Source organism: Struthio camelus, chromosome 3, assembly GCF_040807025.1.
Source record: "Struthio camelus isolate bStrCam1 chromosome 3, bStrCam1.hap1, whole genome shotgun sequence".
In the NCBI taxonomy this organism is placed as follows: Eukaryota; Metazoa; Chordata; class Aves; order Struthioniformes; family Struthionidae; genus Struthio; species Struthio camelus.
Window position 1 is genome coordinate 115,158,874 of NC_090944.1, and position 26,233 is coordinate 115,185,106.

The 26,233-nt window shown below is 35.4% G+C and overlaps 1 protein-coding gene across 3 annotated transcripts in view; it reads left to right on the forward strand.

Moving 5' to 3' along the window:
- CENPF (centromere protein F) overlaps positions 1-26,233 on the forward strand; it is a 44,198-nt gene that overhangs the window by 2,807 nt on the left and 15,158 nt on the right. For all 3 annotated transcript variants that reach the window (XM_068939831.1, XM_068939832.1, XM_068939833.1), the window contains exons 4-12: positions 2,685-2,800; positions 4,353-4,444; positions 7,300-7,570; positions 9,113-9,315; positions 12,181-12,306; positions 15,244-15,372; positions 17,369-17,491; positions 21,318-21,453; positions 21,811-25,292. In XM_068939831.1, the coding sequence (XP_068795932.1) occupies positions 2,685-2,800; positions 4,353-4,444; positions 7,300-7,570; positions 9,113-9,315; positions 12,181-12,306; positions 15,244-15,372; positions 17,369-17,491; positions 21,318-21,453; positions 21,811-25,292 (4,678 nt within the window). The remainder of the gene's footprint in view (positions 1-2,684; positions 2,801-4,352; positions 4,445-7,299; positions 7,571-9,112; positions 9,316-12,180; positions 12,307-15,243; positions 15,373-17,368; positions 17,492-21,317; positions 21,454-21,810; positions 25,293-26,233) is intronic.

Here is a 26,233-nt window from a genome sequence, read left to right on the forward strand (position 1 = left end):
AATTCTGCACCCTATTGGAAGGGGAGAAATCCCATGTCTGACAGGAGGAAGGAAGAAAAATCCCCTTCTCTGTCAGTGCCAGTTGACGTTAGGAATGATGAAGTGTTTGACCTGTTTGGTGCTGTTTGCACACTAGCTTCCTGGATGTTATGTGAAAAGGTTGATAAGACAAGACATACGAGGGCAAGGGCTAGTTCATCACAGAAAAGTAGCTTGGCTGTATGACTACATCCCTTAGCAGCCTTAAAGGCTGAGAAAATCCATTTGACTGTCATTTTGAGATCCAGCTGATGCCTAAGTCATCAAAGACTATCTTAAGCAAGTGTGGTGCTCTCTTTTTGGCATGTTATCTTTTTTAGTTGCAGTACTGGATCTTCTCATATTAAGACCATGCAGGATAACAGTGTTTGTGGTGTGTGTGGGGGGAGGGGGGGTTTCCTCAGAACTAACTGGCCTACCATATTTTCATAGCATTATTCCTCAATATGGAAATCTTCCTTTGCATTACTTCCTGCTGTCCTGCTTTCCATCCCTCTTCCTTTGGAAAAAATACACTGCCTTTGGTTAAAGGTGACCTCAGGAGGATAAGTCTTTGGGAGCCTTATTAATACCTGCAAAGTGTCTGGAGTCGAGAGTAAAGTGCACAGAGAATTCTGTCTTTAAGATCAAGTGTACCAGTACAATATGGCAACTGGAAGAAGGAAACGTGAACATCTGTTGGAGTGGAAGAGGAAGTGGCCAAAAGAAATAATGCTGTGGCTGAATTACTGCATCTAGTTGCTTATGTAAAGAAGTGAAGTGGTAGCATAAAAACTTTAACTTTCATAACAATTCTTCCCGCTTCCCAAATACTGAAATGCGGGTGTCAGGAAGAATGGGACACTTCTGCTCCTCCATACTTTAGCAGTTCTTTTGCTGAACTCTCCTACTGGACAAAAGCTAATAGGAAATAAAAATATCTTTGATTACATGAAACATCATCTTTGCACTGGTATGTGGTCTGTACAAGCACAATTTGTTAAAAGTTTTTTAAGTTGCTGTTTCTTGATGCATGGTATGTTATATAAAAGTCCATGTCTGAAGGTTGAGGTGTCATTCATTGCCTCAGCGTTATAACACTAATAACAATCTGTGCTGTTTATAGATGTGGAATGCAACTCATACAATACAGGAAAAAAAATTCCGTAGTGCAGGCATCTCAAATCATTCACCTGGAAATGCTACTGAAATAATTGTCCATAATAAAGTGGACATTAGCATCTTGCATACTCCTTCTCATACTAAAAGGAGCCTTTCTTGAAATACACATTTTCAATAAAGTTGTGTCCTGCTCCTGAAATTAGCTGGAGCTAATATTGGCAGAGATGTTTCCCTGGTATCACATTTCTCATCTTTTTTTGTTATAGCTTGAAATGAGTTCCCCTTCCTTTAATATTTGGAAGTAAATAAAGAGGGAGTGCTATTGTACTTGCTGTTCTGTAGTTGCCACTGCCCATTCAGGAAAAAATAATGATAGCTGAATTTCAGAGAATCATGGTTAGGTTAGGTTGACTGCTGTGAGAAGATTCTTAATATCACCATGATGTTTAGAAACATCAGCTTTATGTAAGGACTCACTGAGATCCATTAATGAAGTAGCCAGTGCGATTCACAAGGTTAATACCACTAGAATGACCTTTTCTATTTCTGCTCTCAAAAGACTGGGTCAGAGAGATTGGAGGCTAGGGCTATGTTCCCATTTATCAATCCTAAAATTGTGTAGGAAGTCTGATTTACTGGATTCTCTTATTTCCTTTATATTACCTTACATAGCTACCTAGTTCCAAAGAACATCAGTTGTTACATATAACTCAATTTTTGGCAGTCGCTTTTGTTTTTGTGTTTTGCTCTGTTTTGGTTTCATAATGGTACTTAATCATCTACCACTTTATAGTAATTAACAATTCACTGTATGAGAAACTCATGAGTTTTGCACTATAAAAGGGAGGGGAAAATGGAAGAGAAAGTTGTGCAGTCACTAGCAGCAGGCTTCAACCTGGAACAGTCTTGTCAACAGGTGCTGACCTAGCATGAACCAAAGTGGCTATGCCATTGACTGCAGTTTTTTGTATAATCGTCAAACAGCTTATGTGGATTCATTGGATGAGTATGTAGCTCTCCATGGAATAGCTATTCTGTCCATATAGCTGCACAGACTGGTGTTTTTGATAGTAACATTGTAAACAGTGTACAAGGAAAATACACTGCTGGATAGAGGATCTTCCATTTTCATGAGATAATGCCTATTTTTCACAATGTGCAATATCAGCACTAATAATGTGTGTTATGTTTTCTACAAGTGTTTTCTGAAGAAGTAAGTGTTATCACTTTTTGCAGTGATTTTGGTGTATTTAATTGGACTATGACTTCATATAGTGAGTTTGTATACAGTTCTAAGTGATGTTCATCTATGTGTTTTTTTTAGTTTTGAGTCCCATGTAACTGATTAAATATGTTGAAATTATAAATACAATTTATGTTTTCTTTATTCATATTTCTGTGATATAATAACTAAAGATTACCAAACTGATCTTTAAATCAAGTTCTTTGAATCACACAAATAACAGAATTCTGGCTCTTAAAACGGATAATTTAACTCTTAGTTTCCATGACCAATTCCTGCCACCATTTCTTTACCTAAACAGATACAAATGTGAGCTTGAGAAAAGTCAGCAAACACTGATTACAGGAGACCTATCGTTCAGTGGTACTCCACAGAAGAGTTTTACTGCTCCTTTTACACCGGTTCAAAGTCATAAAGGTAAATTAATTTTTCTTCATCGAGCGCTGATAGTTAACTAGAACGTCAGTTTTCTTGGAAGGTGGGAGGGGAATTTTGAACATTACACTTTTACTGTGTTACCTAGTTTCTGCTACACGGTTTATCCTCGGTGCCTAATTCATAACACTGTAGGTTCTAAGTTTAAAAATTATTAGCAAAGATTTAACATTTATGACAAATATTTCATCTTTTTAGCACTACATTGGTAGACGTGGAATAGCAATAGGAATATAATTGACCGACAGTAACAATTTTTTGAAATAAAATATCTGTTCCAAGTGTCAGTTGCTGTCTTCACCTAGAAGGAAATTTGCTCTTCCCTATTTCACATACAAGTGCTTTAGTTAAAGTAAACAATAGTTTGTGTTATTTCTCTAGAAGATTGTTTTTGAATTAGACTGTTACTCTGCATACTGATCTACATAATTAAGGCAAATCCTCTCTACCTACTTCATAGCATCTCTGCTGTCTTTATTTAGACATCATATAGATTTACAATATTTGAATGAACTAGAAAAGTGAGGGGAAAATTCCTTAACTGGAGAACTATTCTATAGCCAGACACTCTTACGCTATCTACACTGAAGAACTTTCATGGTTTCAACATTGAACAAGCTATTATTTCTTTGCTGTGATCAAATATTCTATGTGTTTTGGCATCTAAATCTTACTCTAATGGAAAATCTGAGATACTTTATTGCACTCTTGTTCCTTTTTATTTCCTTATATATATATATATATATATATATATATATATATATATATATGTGAAAAGGGGTGCAGTACTCACAGTGTCAAGCATTAAGAATTTATAAGTGTGGTCCTCCTGAAATAACAATTAGATTAAAATAACTATATTTAAAATACTATTGTTGGTGAGTTATTTGCATTAAAAGCTGGATTGTTAAATGCTTTCAGAAATATTCTAGCTCTAGAGTACAAATAGGTACAAAATATTCTAGCTCTAGAATTATCTGAGAGTGTTGTATGTTTATATGCAAATTCAAGAAAAGCAAACCAAAACTTTTTTTGGAGTAATATGTCCCTCTTAAAATTCCAGCAGAAGAATCCTAAATGAGTTCTTGTCCAATTTCTATTGCATTTGAAAGGAACTCAAGGAAAAGTCCCAGTCTTCATTCCTGGAAGTTTCTTAGTCATATTAATGCCAATGTGTTCCTGGTGGGAAAATGTTTTTTTTGCATATGTGTGTTTCTGTATGAACTTGTGCATACACACACACACATATATATTTAAATATATAAACCCTAATATTGCCTTCTTAATTTTAACAGTTGTATTTTCAGTCTAATGTCAAGTTCCTGATTTCCCATTGGGGTACTTAAGTCCCTAAATTACTGAAAATAATTCATATACAATTTTTTCTTATTATTTTCTTATTTTTCTTATTTCTGACACTTCTGAAAGCTGTTTGTTTTTATCACTCCTGTTTTTCTGTAAGAGGGAATAGGCTAGAAAAGTTTACCCATATGCTAAGCGAGATTATTAAGAAATATTCATCATGTTTTTGTAGATGCTAAGTTTGAAGAATTAGAAGAAAAATACAATAAGGAAGTAGAAGAAAGAAAAAAGCTAGAAATGGAACTGAGAACCATGCAGGTCACGGTAAGTGTTTTTTGGCACGATGTGTGGGATATCCAAAAAAGTAATTACTGACCAAATTTGGAAAACGGAGAAGGATATAGTTGTTCGGAATTTATCATGGAATTTTCTAGAGAAACCTAGTAAAATATATTTCACATCACTTAAATTATAATTAAAAAGAAGAAAATTAATCAATGTATGCCCCCATTCAAAAATAATCTTGGAGAATCCAAAAAAGCCAGCCTAATTGAATAGCAAAAGTAAAAAAGGACATTAAGAATGAAAACACATCTTCCAAAAACTGTAAATCTTGTCCAAGCAAGGACAACAGAACAGAGTGCCAGTTTGGGGAAATTAAATGTAAAAGGATGATCAAATAGCCTTGAAAAGGTTATAAGAAGTAACTTCCCAAGCAAGTGAAAACTAGTAAATTTTTCAAACGCGTCAGGAGTAGGAAATTTATTAGAGAACCTCAGAAGCCAGTAGATGATTAAAATGTGAAAGGAGCCCTCAAGAAGCAAAAGACTGTAGAAGAAAAGCTGAAATCTGTTTTTATTTAGTATTTACTATGCAAAAGCTTTAAAAACTTCCTATATCAGAGCCTTTCTTTATGGGGTTGAATCTGTGGCACAGTTGCAAATTTAGAAAGTCAGTAGAAGTCTTAAAATAGCTTGATAAAATGAGTAATAATAAATCACCAGATACAGATAATATTTATCCATGAATTTATAAGGTGCTTCAATGTGGCATTGCTGAATCACTGTTATGTGTAACTGATTTCAGTCTCCTCTTGGCACTAGGTGACAAGGAAAGTGCTAGTTTTCAGAAAGGCTTACAGTGCTGTTTCCTGGAACTGTAGTTCAATAAGGCTGATTTTTTTTTTTTTTATACTGGGCAAATTGTAAGAAACTGAAATAAAGTAATACATTTGTTGATACATGCCTAGATATGATATATTGAGAAAACGTCAACCATTGTTGTTTGTAAGAGGACACCATGCCCCACATATTTCAGAGTTTTTATTTTTAAGAAGTCAGAGAACATATGACTAAGTGTGATTCAGACAATATAACGTCAATGTGTTTCCACAAAGCTCAAAGAAAACTGAACTATTTTGATAAGGGAGAGATCTTCTCAATAACTGAGAAGTAAAGATTGAGAGTTAGGAATAAATGGTCACTTTCTACGGGTGGAGAATGATCAACAGCAGAGTCCTGGAAGGATCTGTGCAGATAACTGTGCTATTCAGCATATTCATTAATGATCAGAAAGTCAGATGAATGATATGGTTGAAAACTGTGCAGGATTTCAGAGTACTGAATAATTGCAATAAGTCAGCAAATAAAATTCAGTGTCAAAAAATGTGAAGGAACACACCTGGAGAACATAATCCTAACAATGCGTACTCAATACATTCAGGCTCCTAATTTGGTGAAACTATTCCAGAAAGCAGTTCTGGAATTATTGTGTCTATTTCTCTGAAAACTTCGGTTTCATGTTCCGCAATGTCAAAAAGAAATTTTTAGGAAAATAATTAAGAACTAATGAGAAAATATTTTTCCCTGCCTATATAAAACCATATGGCACTCGCACCTTGAATGTTGCTTGCAGTTCTGGTCATCTCATCTCGAAACAGATATGTTGAACTGGGTAGTACAAAGATGACTGGAGATGGAGAGAGGAAACATGGAATGGTCGTTTTCCGGTTTTCATAAGGCACAATTATATTACCAGGCAGCAGACTTGGAACAAAACCTGTTTTTTCACAATGTGCTTTATTAAACAGTGAAACTCTTTGTCACAGAATATTGTGAAAAACAAAAATATAAACAGATGTACAAAGAAAAAGTTCATGTAAAATATTTTAGTAAAAATGATTATTAACTCCCTTGATTTTCTGGATTCAAGCTTTTGAATGTTGGACATTTGACTTGGGAACTCTAAAGTTAAATGACATATCAGGGGAATGATTGCTATATGCATGGTGGATTTTTATGCTCTTTCTCTAAATGTGTTGCTTCACAGAACTGGAGAAGAGAGTATCCTGGGCTGGATGGACGTTTGGTCCTAGCACAGCTGTTCCTACATTACAGCATATTCTCAGGTTGGACTGAGAAGTCATGCTGGGTGCTACCTGGTTTAGGCCTTTAGTTAAAAAAAAAAAAATTCAAATGGTAGGCATTTGGAAATCAAGTATAAGAATACAGTAGAACCTTCAGTGCTTGATTTTTGTTTTCATTTAAAAAAGGTTTGATAGTAAAAAAAAGTACTTAGTGTTTTGGCTCTCTAATTTTTCTCTAGGAAGAGGTTGCAAACTGATACCTGGCATATTTTGTTGTTGGAATTTTTAGGTACTATGTATGTGGAAATTTAAATAAATAGATCTGTTCTCTCAACTTACCTGTACTTGTCCAAAACAAATGGACCAGATACCAGATACATTAGTCTAGAACTCTGCATCTCCTGCAGTTTGCTTGAGTCAGAAATTTTACCTAAAATAAAAACTTAGGCTTTGATTTTAAAACTATAGGAGTAGGATAGCAGGAGTAAATGATGGCAGAACTTTCAAAGTAGACAAAAATCTGGTTGTGCTAAGTATAAAGAAACAGGTAAAGCCTCTTGTCTTTGAGATTCTGACCACTGTGGATAAATTTAGCTGCACCAGTTGTTCTTGGATGCCTAGGTTTAAATTAAAGTTAGTTAATTCTTGATGTATAAAAAGCAGTGGTATAAATAGGTAAACTGCACTGATGGATGACACATGTTGTCATAAAAATGTGAATTGACCATTTTCAACTTTTTAATAAATGAATTATTTTGTTATTTGTCAGACATGGAGCTATGTAAAGGTTGATACTTTTTTTTCTTGGTCACAGAAAATTATTCAGCCTCATTCCCAAAGCAACTTGAATCACAGGGAGATTGCTCGGCATCAGGCTTCCTCGTCTGTGTTTTCATGGCAACAAGAAAAGACACCGTGTAGAAATCAAGAAACCCCTGCAAGGAGAAGTTCTGCAACATCCTGTTTTCCGTGGGAAAAAGAAGCAAACTCTAATGTAGTATCAGAGAGGAAAGAGTTCAATAACAGTTTTGCTGAGAATTGTAATTGTTCTTCAGTCATCAGCCAGCTAAGAGCACAGAACCAAGGTATCTTACATACTTCTTTAAAGGCAATCTCATATATAGTTCCATGAAAACTGGTGCCTGAACAGAAAAGAGGTATCAAAGTTAGTGCTTTAGCGAGGAAATGAGAAAGACGTCTCTTAGTTTCCTTTGTCAACTAGCCTAGTTGACTGCTAGTGTGTGTATTCTCAGTGACCAGCCAATAGATGGAGACTGTACGCTATCATTTGCATAAGGGGGATGAGAGATGGAGCAGAGGGAGTTTATATTTTTTGGATGGGATAATTGGTTGTCATATAAGAAAATTATAGGGAAATAAGCTTCATTAATTCCATTGCTCATGGAACAATTCCCTTCAAAATGTGGTAAAAACCATTAGGATTTCATTACATCTCGCTGTTAAATTATGCTATATTACTTCCTTAATTTTGTATGACTTTTGAGATTTAGGGCTGAGCAATATATGTGTTAAATAACACTGGACTGAAACTCGCCTAATGCATAACTGAGTTTGTCCATAAAGGATTACAGGTTACAGGAAGGCCCAGGATGAAGTATTATATTAAAAATACAATGATAAAGCAAAATACCTTCTTATTTCATGCATATTGACGTGCAGAAATATTTTTACCTGAAATTTGATAGTCAAAGGAGAAAAAATAGTTAATCTGTTATGGATTTGGTGCACATTTAATTAAACCTAGCATTTGGATGAGCTTTTCCTCTGTTTCTTGTAGGATTGTTTTTACCAGTTCCTGTACTCTCCAAACTGTTTATTCAAGCGCCATGTAAAATGTCAACCTAAGCTGAGTTTTCAATTTGGAAGACTGATTTATCTTTGTATAGCCATATAAATTCAGCACAAATGGAATAGATTTTTACAAAAAGTTACCAGATAATAGTAATTATTGATAAGATTCCTATAAATGACTACTGTTTTCTACTGTAACATTATTTGTGATTTCGGAAAGTAAACTGTTACCGATGTGTATCATGACAACGTCACTTGTTTTTGCTTTGTGTGTATGTTACTTTAGGGACAGGGAAAAGATTAAAATACTGTATTTACAGCTACCCAATAGTTGAAAAGCCTCTTCCATGCAGAGGCTCACTTTTGCCCCAAATATATGTCTGTAGTCGGGTTCTTTACTTTAAAAATTTTATATATTGAGTGACTTATGTTGCCTCATATTTTTTTAAAAACTCAGTTTTTCTTAAACCCCCAGGAACAAATTGTTTTCCCCTTTGCAGCATTTGTGTTTACATTCCTTTTTTGGCTGTGTTCTCATATACATTACAAAGTGAACCTGATTGAAAGATAGTTGAGTGTAAATTAGTCTTGATGACTTTGGTCATGAAGATAATAGTAGTGGAAGAGAAAGTTAAAAATTTTGGTTTTATCTTGCTGAACAATTTACAATGTATCTGCCTTTGTCAGAGGCTTATGTTCTTATCAGACATACTAAATATATTAGAATGTATAGACCACTTGAAATTTCAGCATCTGGAAGAAATACCTGTCAAAGCAGAAAGTATCATTCATCTTAACTATTTTTTAAAATTCAGAGCTAAATTCCAAAATTAAAGACCTAGAGCAACACCTGCAAGTTCTAGAAAAAGAGAGGAAAACCCAAATGAATAAACATCAAGAGATTCAACTCCAGCTGGACAGAATGAAGTTGGAATTAATAGAGAAGGATAACATTCTGAACAAAACCAAAGATGAATTGACTAGAATGAGAACACAACTTGACCAAGCTGCTGCACAGGTAAAATGTTGCATCACACATCTTCTGGCTGTTGTTAAAATTCATTCCCAATACTAATGTGAGTCATTTTCAGCTATTTTAATAGGAACTAAGGTACTCGGATAAGTTTTTTGAGCATTTGCTGAGGATTGAGTTTTGATAAGCATATGTTAGTTTGATATATATTACTTGCACAAGCGTAGATATTCCTAAGCAGTTGCCCATTTTCTGGAAGGTTCTTACTACCTCTGAGGAAGTATTTTTCATCCTCCAAGTCTAGCAAAATTTACCGGAATTCTGAAAAATATTTTCTTATAAAATTGCATAGGGCAACAATGACATCTGGTGGCAAGTTCTGACCTTAAATAGATTCTGCCATGTAACCTGGGCTGAAAATCCGTATCTGTTTCTTAACCTGCATTATTTCATGGAGATAGCCTTTGAATTTTAAATTACTTCTGTAAAATAATATCTAAGTTAAAATGCCATTAAAAATGGGGAATTTATGTAGTTTTAATGAGATTTCATGACCTAATCCTAAGCAGTTTGAGTACGTAGACAGTATACTAATTGATAAAGAACAAAAGGGTAGTACAACTTGCTTAGCCAAGAATTTTAAGTGTGTTATATGTGTGTGTGTGTGTGTATGTACAGATATGTGAAACGGTTCTGATTTTTGCTGGTAACTATGCAATGAAAAAGAGAGTGCCAGTGTTCATAATCACTGAATTCAAACTATGCGACAACCATTAAGAATAATTTTCTTTTTCCTGGTTAGTCCAGTTGCAATTCCTTTCTAGAGTATTTTTTTCACAGCATTTCACAAATTTGAAAATAGTGCACAGAAGTCATAATTCCTTCATTCTTCATGTTTCCATGTTGCTCTTTGTTTTCTTTCTACTACTTTTCAGTCGCCTACAAGAAAGAAAAAAACATGCTTCTGTGTGTATCTTCTCAAAGTGTAATAATTGCTGTCTGTCTTTGTCAGCAAGTTTCTACCTGCTACCTACGTATATTGGAAAATTGTACTGTTTCCTACAAGTTCGGTACTGATCATTAAAAATACCCTTTTGCATGTTGAGGGTTAATCGGTGTGCCTTTTGAGAGAGACAATAACATTCTCTCTTTGCTGTCTCTGTGAGGAGGTGGTTTAGGGAGGTTGTGGCTGGGAGTATGGTTAATCAGGTTACTGACATAATCCATTGAATATATAAAGGCACTTTTCTCACGATGCGTTTGTGGGAAGACAGCTGACCCAAGTTTTGCTGTGAAAATGTCTGTTTCCTTTCTTTCGTTTGATCCCCTGCCCTGATTTAACTTCCTAAATCCATTAAATATTTTTTGCTTAACTTTGGTTAATTTTCTACCAGTTTGAGAGCTGTATTGTCTTGCTGGGGAATCAAATAAGCATTAAATCCAGCACAAGGGAAGGGGCAAGATTGTATAGCTAGCAATGTAAACAGGGAAAGATAAGGATGAGTAGGATTGACTGGGTCCATTTTAATAAAGATGCAGTCCATCCTTAAGGTACAGTGCAGCGTTGTCTTGTCCCAGAAGCTTCCTTTGCACCTAACATCTAAAACATGCTCCTTTCTATTTCATTTTTTTGTTCTTGCACTGAAACTGGATCCTCTGCCTGCCCCGCATTTTTTGTATATAGAACTGCTTTGAGGTTCTGGACTTTATTTTCCTACCTAGCAGCCTAACTTTAAACTTAATTAATGCCTCCCTTTTTCACTTCTCACTGTGTCAGTGGCAAGATCTTGAACCCATGACTGCAGCATTTCCTCTGCGTTATTAAGTATCCTATCCGAACATAATACCAGATTCACTGCCTTTCTGAAGTAAGTTTCCATGTGGCCTTGGAGGACCTCACAAACTCTGCTATCTACTATATACCCATTATTACTACCTGCTTTTTATATTCTTATTACATAGATGAGTTATTGTTTCGTTACGTTCTCAAGCTGCCTTTGCCACCAGGAAAAAGAACAGTTCTGCTCACCCTCGGCCAGTTTTTCTCACCCTCTGGAAAAAATTATTTTAAATGTTTTTGTGCAACTTTATTCCAAAAACAATCTATGAATGCAAAGTATTCTCTATACAATTACATTTTTATCTTCATGGAATTAATTGGACTTTGCTTCACTCTCTTAGTTAACCTAATAGTAATTTAATAAAATTAATTAGATAACAAGCTGACATGCTTTTAACATAGAAGTTAAATCAGTAGCCTGTGTTCTGTTTTTTTAATTAAAGTTTAAATTGTGAAAAATGCTCCCCCATTGTTCTTCCACTAAGATAGCTGCAAATTTTTTTCCTATCCGAATCAATGTGCTGACTCAATCTGAAATTCCATGTAATATGCAGTTATATTCCAGGTCTAAATAATTAGTTGTTTAGCAGTTTGGGGACATTCTTAGTTCTCAGCAACCTGAGGTACTAAATGTAATTTAGTAAACTATAGATACTAAATATAATTTAGTTTTAGTGTCAGATAACAGCACATTTCTGTACAGTCTCAAGCAGATCGAGTAATTCTGGAGCAAATAAGTTATATATAGTATGATCTTTAGAAAACTACTGTCTTTGTCCCCATACTGCTGTTATCAAAGACACCGATTTTATGAAGAAGATTTTAATATATTATTTTTATGTATGTGTATATATAAATAATTTGTATCACTAAAATGATAAGCAGTATGTATTTATTACCTCGCATTGCTAAGAATTTATATGGTGACAGGCAAAGTTATAGTGTAATTTATTTGAGTGCCAAAGCAATTGTAATAAGTAAAATCAGTGCTTTTTATATGAATGCATATAAATATAAATAAAAAGGCTTTGCATTTTTAACACTTGTGGTTAATAACTAAATTATTATAGGTCAGAATGATGGAGCAAAAGATGAAAAAATTGTCAGAAGAACTGAATTGTCAAAGACAAAATGCTGAAAGTACTCGTTGCTCTTTAGAACAGAAAATAAAAGCAAAGGAAAAGGAATACCAAGAGGTAAGGCAAGAACAACACTTTTTATTTTGATTTCCTGAGGAGGTAAGATTGCATGGCTTGTTTTGTTTTGCTGCTTTTCAGTTAGTTGCAACCAAGTTGGACAGAGCAGTTAAGATCTCAAAGGTAATTGAAAAACTGAAAACAAGCATCCCAATAGAGGATGTTATCTTAGTACTTGTTAGACATCTCAGAATCCACGTGGGAGAGCAGCTGAGATACAAATCCGTAGGAAACCAGATTTCATTAGCTTTGTTGTTCACAGAATTATGTATACATGGTTTTAAAATTCATGACTCGACTCAGTTATTTGTTCTTGTGGAGTCTGATTTAAACCTGCATGTATCTATCACATAAAAAACTAGTTTCTTCTGGATTATGTCTCTTTTCTTCTCATTCTGGATCATGCAAAGAAGATCACAAAGTTTAGGAATAGCGTATGTGTACTTTTGTTCCTTCTTGCCAACTAGAGCAGGGACAAAGTAGCATCCCAGGTACTTTTCTCTAGTGGAGTTAGGTTTAGCATTCACACTAAACAAAGTTAAATCTAAACACTTCATATTTTTTTTCTTAAGCTATGTAAAATGTCAGTGTTTAGGAAATATGAGACATTGCTCAGATTTGGAAGTGATAATGCCATTTCAGAGGAGTATTTTAAGTACTTTATTTTGGGGGTTGGGCAGCAGATTACCCTGTTGTTGTATCAAATGTTTGTTTAAATTTCTCCAAGCAATCTTCAAATCCAGAAGGGGGGATTCATCTTACCTTACTTCAGATGTTTGAATTGTAGGTGTCAGCCAAAGCTAGTTACTTAGAACTCTACTTTAGCTTAGTGGAGACGGATGGGAACCTTGGAAGGGCAGGTTATTCTAGACATCTTAGATATTGGTCTTTACTCTGGAGCTGTGTGTGTCTGTGTGCTAGGAGTGGAAAGAGCCTCCGCTGTGAGCGTAGATGTGAATAGCTATTTTTTAAACGTATGAAATTAGATGAAACACTTTTTTTTGTCCTGAGGACTCATCTAAAGAAAAAAGATTCTCTGCAGTTTATATCTTATGTAGCACTTAAGACTTAGAAGGCAGGATCAGTCCCTAAACTTTAGAAATAAAGGCATTGGAATGCTTTGGAACATAAAGGCATTGAATTCATCATTTCATTAATAAGCAGTGTATGAGGCTCCAAAGGGCTTCCTTGCATGCACTCGGGTCAAGTTCCTGACTAGAGATTTGCAGAAGAGCCCTATGGAGCTAATATGTACTTTACTCAGCATTAGTTACTAGTTTCAGCTACGCCCAGTTGGTGTCACATCTTTCCTTTTTAAAGTATTAACTGTAGTCTTTCAGGGTATTCTGTTTGTATGGGTTCCACTTATCCCTTCTTTCCTTGATACATAGGATCTGTTTGTTTGCAGAGTGTCTTACTAGTGTAGGAAACAGGAAATGCTCAGGTCTCTTCTGTTGTTTTTGCTCTTGAGCAGAACAGAGTAGAATGTAAGTTGTGCTGGCATCTTTTCACAAATATGACTGGAATACACTGGACTTAGGTGCAGAGGGTATGTGCACCTGGGAGCCAGATCCACATTGCAAAAAATAGCAGCTCTATTTCCTTTCACTCTGAACCTTTTCTTCCTTTTGTATTTTTTCTCTCTTCTTTTTTAAATTTGACTGGTAGCAGTATGGCACTATTTTTTAAGTGAAGCAATTTGTCTGTATTCCATAAGTTGAAGTGACTATGGCTGTAGTTTATATTCTTTAACTGCTGTAATGTTGTGGCAGTCAGCAGCTGAAAAAAAGGTTGATGTGTTAAATGCATCACAACAGAGGACAGGTTGCTAGCTTGTTCGCTAGAAATTTATCAAGTGAGATTAGGAAGGCCGGGGTATAGAAATTGATGCTGACTGTTTCAGCTCCTTCTGAGAGCTTTTATTCCTACCCAGTTTTCCTCTTTTCTGGTAGACCAGCTAGATCTGTAGAAAGAGATAACAAACGTGGTTGTATAAGAGAGGATACTAATATTCATACAAATGGATCTCTTGGTGCTTCTTACAACCTCTCACTGAGGAAATGGTGGGGGCAGGAGTGAGTGCATGCCCTGAAGAATGTGCCCTTCCAGTTACCAAAGAGAAGCACTAGCACTTTATGGCCTTTCCTCCTTCACAAACGTCATAGAATTTGTTAGTATTGCATCCTGCAGCTTTGAAAATGAATTATTGCTGATAGGTATCCTTTTTTTTGTTTATTACTCTTAAGTATCCTCATGGCTCTTATTGTTCTACATCCTATCATAAACCTCTTCTCCAGTCCCTGCAGAATCAGAACTGTAAGATCCAAAGGCATAGGAACAAGCCTCATGAGAAATGCCAAGTACAGCTGTTTATGCTTATATAGCGTGTCATTAATATCCACATCCTTCTACAGATTTCAAGCGTGCTTTGGGGATGCTTTTTTTTGGTGCAGATTTCATGAACGCCATTGTGAGATTCTCTTGTTGCTCAGTCTAACGCACTAGTGCTGTGTATTAGTTTCAGATTTTTTTTTGTTTTTTCTTGAAAAAAATCAACCCTAAAATATAGTAAGGAACAGCAAAGAGGAGATGAATTTGTCATTTTTTTAATGTGATTCTTCTATGAAAGCTTATCTTTGAGCCGAAAAATGTTAATTCTATTACTTACTAGCCTTAGATTTTTTTCCCCTTCTGTGATAGGAATGTTGCTGTAATGGAGTTTTTAAGCAGATGACTTACATTGGGTTGGGACCGTTCTTGCCCACATCGAATTTGCACTGTGCGTCAATATTATTTTAAACTTAATTGTATAAGACAGGTTTCTCTGGGCAGTCAGTATCAGCTAATTAATATCATTTATTATAGCTACAGTAACCAAAATAGAGACTTGTTGCAGTGACGTGTTTATTGCCCTTCTAACATACTACCATTTTCTAGGAACTGTATTGTCAGCAACGTTCCTTACAAACACTGGATCAGCAGTGCAATCAGATGAAGAACAGACTGAATCAGGAGCTACAGCAAGCCAAAAATGACTTCAGCACTCTGCAGGCAGAATTTGACAAAGTGGGCTTTTTGTATTAAAATCCATTCTAGGTTTGGGGTTTAGTGGTCTGATCAGTATTGCCGTAATTTAATTGTTATCTACTTTATGTAAAATGAATGTGGGGAACTTACATTAATGTTTTGTACAGTCTGTATTAGCTGTTCTGTTTTTATCATTTCTCACTGAATTACTATGTATTTAAATGTGAATTACAGGGTGTAAAAGTGTTGGGACTAGGCTACTTCCCACAGGGAAGGAAATGTAAATGCAGAATAGTGTAACTAAAATCTGTTGGAAGAGTGAGGAGTAGCTATGGTTGATCACAGGAGATACCTTATACAGAAAGCCTTGAGAGTCTGGGAGCCAGGGGTGGAAAGAGAGCTAGGAAGTAACAGGCTATAATTTGAGCCAGGTAATTGCTGGGAAGGTAGAAAGTGTCTACAGACAGCTCTGGAAAATTGTACTTTTAAAGAAGTAAAGAAGGCTGATGAAAAAACTCTATCTGAGAGCTCTACAGTAGGGCTGACTCTGCTAGCAGAGGTGCAGTTTAATTGTAAGAGCTAACCCGATCCAACAAATAGCTGCCTGTGGGAATGGCAGCCCCACTCCGTAGCCCATGGCTATGTACTGCTGTTGCTTCCTTTGTAGAAACACTGCCACTCATATGACCCTGCAGAGAGCTGGTAAAGGAGGTAAAATAGGGGAAAAAAAAAAGTATTATTTATATACATATATGCACACACACACATATAAATATATATATATAAAATATTATATGCACAGGCACAAGAGTTTTCCATCAGTCTAACTGTCTGAACTGGCTCTCCACAAAAGTGAAGAGCATCAGGGATTGTGTAATGGGGGACGTGTATGAGGGAGGTCTTCCCCTGTTTTGGCAGCAGCTAGCCATTAAATCAGGTAAGTTGTATCAACCATGTTTTGGGGAAAGTTGCAAAGCAGTAGAAGCCTTAAGAGTAGATTAAGAACTAGAAAAGAGAAATGTGAAAAAGCCTCAAAAAAATCTGAGAGCTATTATAAAGCAGCAAAGCTAATTGAATTTATAAACAGGGCCACAAGGTTTTGAACACTGTGTTAAGAAATCCTATTAGCAAAGGAGCATTAGTATGAGAATACCCTAGTTTTGTATAGTTTGATGAAAGAAGAAAAGTAAACAGGTGGAGGAAGAACCTAAAACAGGCTGGATAATTAGCCTGATCAGAGTGCTCTTTAACCATTGTTCCAATTAAAGCATTGTGTCTCTACACAGCATGTTTTTTGAGAAATTGTTTTTTATTCTAATAATTAGGAATACTGAGTCTATGCTGAAATAAAACAATTTCTAAAACTGACAACAGCTTTCTTGCAGGCTTGTTTTATTTTAATAGTTTGGCTGTGTGAATATATTCAAATGTTTTCAGTGAATGTTTCTTTATACACACAGTCTTTTGTATATGCTAACTTGAAGAAATTGATTTTATATAGAAAACAGATGTCTTCTAGTTTTCTCTACAAGAAAGCTAATCTATTGCCTAATGACATCAGACTAGATTTTTTTTCTCTCTCTTGGGTTGATAATGGAATTTCCTTCATTTTTACTCTGGAGCATTATAGGACTAGTTGGACAGAACTAAAAGACTATGTCAAGTTATAATCTTTACTTTTGAATTCACATATCTTAACAAAAAGGATATTATACTGCAACTCTCACTTATAACCTACAGATATCACGATGGTGATGTACCTAAAAGTTGGATGAGAATTTCAGACCGTTAGTATAGAAATGTTTGTATTGTTAGAGATACTGCTTTTCTGTTCAGAGGTAGAAGAGAGGATAGGCAATAATAAGCTGTTTTCTAAAAGACAGTAAAGCAGTTTTAGGTTCCTAACAGGATAAAATAGGTTTTTTAATATATATTTTGTAATAGCATTTTGGAGTTCATGCACAGAATTTTAAAAACCAAAAAGAGTTTTATTATGTGACTATGAATAAAATGTGAATTTTCAATATTCTTACAGGTAATGGCAGTGAAACAACGCTTGGAACATGATACCAGTGATCTCACCCAGAAGCTGTGCAGAGCAGAGCAGGCTTTATTAGCAGCCCAGGCTAAGGATACTGATTTGACAAGAAGCTTCAAGGTAAACAATTTAGAGGCCTAACCGATATAATTAATAACCTGTATTGGCAATCTGTAAACACTTGTGCCATCCAATATTTACTCAAATAATGTATTTCCCCCACAAGCTATCTTTAAGCAGTTTTGGGGACTATCTTAATAATATATCTTAGTTGTCACATGAAATAATGTTTTCACTGACTTCATGTAGGCTAACAGAATTTACAGAATTGGATACAGGATTAGGTTTCATTGCTGTAATGATACTGATACAGTTCTAGTTTATGTTGGACTTACCTGTATCAAATTTAGTTTTTTGTTTCAAGAGATTCTTGCTTTTAGTCATAAAATAAGAATGCATAAATGCTTGTCTTTTTTAAAAAGAAAATTCTAGAACCATTGGCTGCTTCTTCAGTGCACACTGCCAACTCAAAGATTTTACTCAGAGACTTACCATATCCTGGTTTTGAAAATTTTGCATTTTTCTCAGAAGAAATACAGTCCAATAAATATACACCACTATAAAAGCTTCCGGCAAAATGAAGAAAAAATCAGAGATGTCTTTGGATATTGATATACTACCTCATATTCACTCATGGATAAATCTTTTCCACTTTAATGTCTCCTTTATCTTCTCAGTTATGTTTGATTTGCTTTGGTAGCAATCAAATCAGCCACACTTGAAACCATTACAGTTATGTTAAAAGAAAACCTCTCTCAATGAAAGTTTTTTGCTTTATTTAGAAGCAGAGGTAGAAAAGAAAGAGGACTCTGTAGTTATGGAAGCCATGTCACAGATTTTTTTTGTACTTAAAAGTGCTCTTACTTTACTTTTTGCCTGTTGTCATGGACAGATATAAAATAATCTGGTATAATTTCTGCTGATAAAAAGTTTACCTGTCAAAATTCTATGAACAAATTTAAACCAACACAGTAGAGATCAGCACGTGTATTATCTGGCTACAACAATTTTGATTCAGAGCTAGAAGCCCTTGATACAACTTTCATATACTTTAGCGTATGAAACATTACTCTCAGCAGCTACATTTATGCTGGTAAATTGCTGTGTCAGGGGACATTCCCAGGTATTTTAATGTGGCAATTTATCCTGTAAAATTGTTAGAATAGTACTTCAAATGGCTGTGACCCAGCTGACTAGCACTCTTTCAAACAATTCCCAGGCACAGTTTGGGAGTTAGTCTGAGTCTGGGACCATTCCCAGCAAGCAGTTTGGTTACAGCCACCTGTTTTGGAAGGTGGAAGATTTGAGTGGTACAGATTTGGACCTGTTCCATGCCACATGGCCTCAGTGCCAGATAATGGTCCCTGGCACATTTAATTTACTAAATAAATGTAAACAATGCCTTCCAGCAGTAAAGCTAATCCAGGTAATTTTTGCTTTTCTAATGTATCCCAAAGGAGGAAAGCCATATTTTTAACAATTTATATGTAATATAAAGAAAGTTTTAGCTAATAAATTCTACATTTTCTTATATGTGACTTGCCAGGTGTAATCTATCCAGCTGCTGCACATTGTCAATGTAATCTTTCATGTTTCTAGGCAAAAAGAGTAAGATAGTATTAATCAAATACTATGGGCTCATGCCTTTCTGGCTGTGAAATGACAAAATTGAGATTTGATTTGATACAGTTTTGTGAGATCAGAGATACCTTTGTTACTGTAAATAGTTGGAAGTGCTTTATTTTCTTTATTTTGTCTATCAAATTGTTGCCGTCTTCCTAAACTGTATTTATAGCCAATTTTTTTCTTCGTATTTGTTTGTCTTGGCCAGGGAGTTGGACAGCTGGTGGCAGTGATGTTGTGTTGTAACATGAGCAATAAATTTATAAAGAAGATAAATCTGGAGGAAATTGTAATATTTGAAGAGATTGGTCTCATTACAGTTTCCTCTATATATTATGACTCACACATGATAAAATGTAGTATATATTAGCAGAGCTTAGACCCTGGCTTGCCTTCCCTGCTCTCATAAACGTATACCTTGCAAAAAACTGCATCTGTTGCTTAGAAGTCTCGCAGATTTTCATCACAGTAGGTTTTGTTTATAGTGAAAGAAAAGGATAGTGACATTGGGCTTTTCCTTTACTAAAGGAAAATTGTTGTAGTCTTATAACAATCATCTAACTACCCAGTGGAGAATAAAGTGGCTTTGCAGTGGTTAATCCACTATTGCCTTCAGTATAATAAGGTTAGTGTCCCAAAAAAGTCAGAAAACCATTACACTTATGAAACATACCGGATATGTTTAGTCCAAGGACTTCTAAGATTTTTAATGGTGACATCTCAGTAGTTTAGCAATTCTGGCATCTTAGTAGGTGGTGATTCATTTTGATGGTGCAAGTAAGTCCATTTATGCTCCTGGAAAAGTGGTCATTCTGGCCTCAGAATGCTCATAAACATATGGCTCATAAGTCTGCTTCCTGAAGACTTTCTCCTGGATAATAGTATTAACTGTGTGCATAGGTTCTGGTGCTTGCTTTGGTTTGATTTTTGCTTTTTTAAGGGACAATTTTAGAATGCCTAAATTAAGTAAAACTATATACCAAGAAGAATCTATAAGTGGATTTAAACCACAAACGGATTCTATTCATGCTTTGGAAATGTGCAGATAGGTAGTTGTTATCAAATACTTAGTTTATTAAATTATGGGTTCATTTTTGCTGAATGCTGCTTGTCTGGAATCTTTGAATCTTTGTACCTTTCAGCTATTTAATTCCTTAAATGTGATTGTTTTTCTGTCCATAGATCATCATAGATTTTCTGATGAAGAGACCTATTTAGTTCATGTACTTGTAGTGCACCTGCATATGATGCTTTAAACGCAGGAGGTTCCGCCACTTGTACTACTTTGAAAAATTATTGTATGTCAAGATTACTAGAAAACTTTGTTCCTTGAAACTTACACGTTATGGAGTGAATGGATTTTTGAAACTGTGTGTAGGAGAGGCTATGAGTAGAAGGAAAGGTAACTGTTAGTGACAGTGACAATTTTAATCATGTTCTCAGGGTGATTTATTCATGTTGCTGGAAAAACAAGCCTGCCCTGCCAGCAAGCTTTTAATTTTTTTTTGTCCAGACCTTTCGTTTTCTTGAACTTGGCTTCTGTGAACTGCTGCCCATCTGCTAGTAGTAAACGGATGAATAATTGACAGCCTGTTTCCAATTGGGCCATGCCAGTGCCATGCCATCTGTTGTCCAGCACAGGAGTTTGGAGAAAAAGAATTAGTTTCCTTAAAAGAACTTTTATTTAACTTCCTAGATGCAATGTAGTTGCATTGTTTTTTTTTTTTAACCCTCAATTTATTTGGAAAAAATACTCTTAATGGTGGAATAACCCTCTGAAATAGTAAGCGTTTCTGAATAAAATTTGACAATTATTGCCCCAAATATGTTTTTCTGTGGAAAGAAAAGTTCTCTCTACACCAGGAGATAGGCAAAACTTGATCTATGTTTCTTTGAATTTTGATGCCATTTCAGAGATTCTTTTCCTTTGTGGCTTTGAGAAGGTAGCATAACTTTGTCAACTCAGACTTAGTAGATTACGTTCTGTCCTGTCTTGACTTGTTTGGGACAGGTCATGCGGAGCTGTTTTCCCTGGGGCACCCAAGGAACATCCTAACTATGTCAAATGGCAGTATCTCACAGACATTGACAGCTAGTTAAGAATAGTTCAGCTTGTGTTCCCAAGCAGTGTTTAGGAATCAAGCCCAGTTTCCCAGAGACTTAGTGAGACCTAGTGGAATATCTCTGTTTTGATTAAATGAACAGAATTCTCTGATGTCCTTGGAAATTCATTTGAAATATGGTAGTCTTTGGCCTTTTTTAGGAATTGAAAAAGGAGAAAAACCTTCTTGACTGTCAATTTGAAAAAAAATTGCAAGAGATCCACCAACTGGAAGAGGAGCTAAAAACCATCAAGCAGTCTCTAAAGCAGAGCCAGAACTTTGCCGAAGAGATGAAAAGTGAGTTGCATATTTGAATTTACAGAAAGAACTCTTGTTAGATGGACTGGCTTGAAGTGCAGGCTCGTATGGGACTGCAGAACTGAAAGTTAGCAATGTCTATGAGTACAGTTTCTGACAGCCTCAGGTGATTTTAAAAAATCCTTTATCCAGTGTAGTAACTTGAGAATAATGCTTTGCAATATTGTAAAAATTGAAAATAGTAAAAGTAAATAATAAAATTTCATCTAGAAAATTGGCAATAGAATTGCCAATATTGACTGCTTTTGCTGTGGTGTCCCTAAAAGTAAATATTTCATATTTAGCTGTATCATTTATTTGAATAAATCAAATATTTAAAGATGTTTTCTGTTACAGATAAGAGTATATTTCAGGAAGCAGAATTAAAATTACTGGAAGAAAAATTTAAAAAACAGGATAACTCCCTTTCTTTGGAGAAGCTGAAATTAGCTTTAGCTGACATGGAAAAGCAGCAATCTTCTACTCAAGACTTGCTCAAGGAGAAAGAAAATTATATTAAAGAACAAAAATGTAAAATAAGTAAAATGGAGGAAGAATCGGGAGCTTTTCAGAGGATCCTTGGATTCAAGGAGAGAGAATGTGAAGAATTAAAAAAAGAGGCTACTAGTTTTTTGCAATGGAAAAATGAAAGTGATCATCTTATAAATAACCTTAAATCTGAAAAGGAAGGCATGCTGACTCATATTAATGACTTGGAGAGTTCCCTCCAAAGTCAACAAATCAAAAATAGTGAACATAGTGAGAAACTCAGAATAATGGAAACTGAAAAAGAAAGGAATAGTATAGAGATTAAAGAACTTAGAGACATGCTAGAATGTAAAATTGCAGAATTAGAAGCACAGAAAAATGCTTATGATGAACTTCAACAGAAAGCAGAATTTTCTGATAAAAAGTACCTGAAACAAATAGAAATTATGTCCTGTAAGGTATTCCAGCTCACCAACCAAGTTGGCGAACTAGAAGAAAAGTTACAATTAGCAGTAAGTGAAGGACTGCAAAGGGATCAATGTTACCATGATCTACTGGGTAAGCATGAGAAAATCTGTTGTCTTGTAAAGGATACTTCAGAAATGATAGAAGATGGAGAAATTCTACAAAACGATCAGGATAAAACTGTTTTAAATGATAAACAACTCGCAGTGAATAACTCCATCACTGAGGATCACCGATGTGCAAAAGCTATTCTAGGAATAGGAAAAAACAAGGATCTGACCATCTTACAGGATCAGATCTCTTCTCTTGAGATTTCATTGGTGGCTCAAAAGCAGCTGAATTCAGAACAAAAGAAGCAGTATGAAGACTTACTGCAAATCAAGGGTGAAACAGAAAAAAGGTTAGTTAACGTAGAAAAGATGCATGAAAGCTTTGTGACAGAAACTAAACAGCATATTAGTAATTTGCAGGTGGATATTTCAGCACGTCAGGATTTTGTCGAAAAAACATTAACTATTCTTGAGGAAAAGGACATGCAACTGCAAACATTGAATGCAAAATTAGAAGATGGGCAAGCAGAGATACAGGATTTAAAGATCAATAATAAATTGCTTGAGGATTCAGTAAGACAGCTAAAGCTCATGTCTGAAAAATGGAGTTCAGAGAAAGAAGACATGTCTTCAAGGATTTGCACATATAACAAAAAAATTGAGAAACTTACTGAAGAAAATGCAACCCTTAGGGATTTAAGCAGAGCTTTAGAGCAAGGACAAATAACTTTACTTGAAGCAAATAAAAATATTTCTAGTAGTTTAAAGGAAAGAGAAGAAATCATTTCTGAAATGTCTAGAAAACATAGAGAGGAAAGAGAACATATTGAAGCAAGATCTGAAGAAACTGAAAAAGAGCTTACTGTTCTACAAGCAAAGTACAAATTGATGGAAGAAAAAAATATGAATATGATGAGCATTTTAAGAGAGCAGACAATTGAAATTGAGGAGAAGAAAGCAGAATTAGAACAAGAGAAACAGGTATTTAGTGAGAATAAAGACATCTTATGTAAACTAATAGTCTCAGAAGAAAAAAAAAAGCATTTGATTCAAGAACTTCAGCAACTGCAGTCAGAATTTTCCCATATCCAAAATGTACCTTCTGTTGAAGTTGACTCTTCAAAACAGGAAACGTTAAATGTCGGGGCAACACAGAATAAAATGCAAAAGCACTATGATACCTTACTTCAAGAGAAGGAGCAATTGATCATGAGACTAGAAAGGAAAAGTGAACCCGTAATGTGTGACTTCTGTTATGAAAGGAAACTCGATTTAGAACGGTTGAGGAAGTCCATGGAAGAAAAGGACACTGAGCTGAACAAATACCAGCTAAAACTCGAGCTTCTTCAAATGGATTTTGAGGACAGTGAAAACTCTGTAGAAAACTACAGGTTACAAGTGATGCAGTTGGAGACTGCTTCAAATATAATGGAAGTAGAACTTGAGAAAAGTAAGAGGGAAAAAGAGAGAATGCAGCAAGAACTCCTGTCTGTTGAAGAACTGAAAACTTCAGATTCTCACCTTACAGGGTTAGATGAAGATGGCCGCTCATTGCAGTATAATTACGATACTGTTACCCAGAATTGTGACAGAAGAGGGATGAATGAAAGTTATTCATTGGTCTTCCCTGAACTGACCTCAAGAGAAAATTATCGTGACCAACTGGCATCATCTTTGCAGGTAACAATAAACAAACTGAATGAGCTGGAGAAAATGTGTGAAAGATTGCAGACTGAAAACCTAGTATTAACCTCTGTATTTAATGACTCAAAAACTGATAGGATCACAGTTATTAATAAAGTGGCTGAAGAGGAAGAGAAAATAATGAAAGCAGATAAAAATTTAAAAGATGAAAAAGCTGTTTTCCCTGATGAACTTATGGATCAAGGTGATAACAGTGATATGAGAGTATATTTTGATAATAAGCAAGTACCCTTCATAATTAGAGAATGCAGTACTGGGCACGGTTCTGACTACGAAGATCTCAAATTGTCCAGCAAAGAAATTAAAATGCATTTTGCTGAAATAAAAGAGAAGTTCTTTTCTTTACAGAATGAGCATAAAGTATTATATGAACAACACTGCACTATGAGCTCAAAAATATCTGAGCTGCAGTCTTGTATTGAAACACTGAAGGCAGAAAATTCTTCATTGTCAACAAGTCTGAGCAATGTTAATATAGATTCAGTGAGAGTGCCACTATCTTCTAGCCAAAAGGATGGACAGTTGGAATTAGTCGAAACTAAGTCTACTATTTCTTTTTCAAATCTTTGTGAAAGCCCCTCTTTTACAGAAGTGAGTCAGTGTGATAATTCTTTTAACAGTGGTACATACAAATGGGCGGAGGAAATTAATCGGTTAAATAGTTCAGGAGAAATAATTCCAGAAGGTACAGGAAAAGTTTTAGTGGAAAATCCTCATGATGATTGCACGCTGGACTCTGCTAAAGAGCAAAAGAGCATTACCCCTAGGAAACCTGACCTCGAGAGTAGAATTGAAGAACTTCAAATGCTGTGTCAGACATATGAGAAGTCCATCAAGGTGCTTGAAGACCAATTTCACCTTCAGGAAAATAGGAGAAAGGAAGAAATACAAGACCTGAAACAAATCATACTTTCTGAAAGAAAAGAAATAGATCATCTCAAACAGCAAAATATATCTGACAAGGAAGAATGGCAGCAGAAACTCAGTAACCTAAATATGGAAATGGAGTGCAAACTGGCAGCAGAGAGGAAACAAACTGAAAATCTGTCTTTGGAGCTAGAAGCAGCAAGACTCCAACTACAAGTCCTTGATTTGAGTTCTCGTTCACTGCTGTGCACTGATATTGAGATTGTAAGTAATCGCTCTTATGCAAATCAGTTTTATGTTAACCCTTTACTCTGTAGTAAAGCCAAACATGGATATTATCCATTCGAAATGAAATTTTGTTAAAACTGTGTCACACGTAAGCAGTGTGTTTCTTTAGAGAAAGAAAAAATCCTGTTCTTGATTTCTGCCCTATGCATCATAGGGAGCATTAGAAATAACAAACGATGAAAAACGTGACAGGTGTGGCCTACCAGAGTCATGTAGTGCTCTCTTCTGCTTTTGAGAATTCTAGTTTTGGCAATTAGATCTTCTGAAAGTGGTTTCCAGCACGATGCCAGCATAGACCCAGAAATGATAATTTAACATGGCTCTCAGTCATAGCAACCAAAGATCTCCGTTTTGGCCGACTGTGTAACACTGCGAAACTGCTCCTTGTAGAGAAGAAAATCTTTCACATTATATCTTGCTCAGAATCCACTTACAGTATCCACCCTGATACACCGAATACTTAAACAACAACAACAACAAAAAGAAATAGTTCCTTACACTACATAGCTGTAGCTCTTTTAGGATTTAAGTAACCAATACAGATCATTCAGTTCCTGCCTTCAGTCCCAGTTCTTTTCTGGAGACTTCAGATTTCTGAGTCATTCTTTATTATCTGAAATGACAGCATGAGGCAGCACTAAGTGTAAGTCCAGCTCTTAGAGACAGTGGTAATTGAAAAAAGGGATCTTAGAGGATTTGGGCTTGTCTCCCTTGAAGATTCTCTGATGCCTAATAAGAGGTGAGCAATAATCATTTCTCTCATTAGTCATAATAACAGTTTGTCACTTTGTCACAGGCACAGCTGTTTTCCCAAAATTTGAAGACATGCACTTAATCTTGCACTTAATCTTTCAGTAAATTTGGCTGAAATTTCTCCCCCAGTATCTTTAAAACCTTTTGGGCAAAGATGCATACAT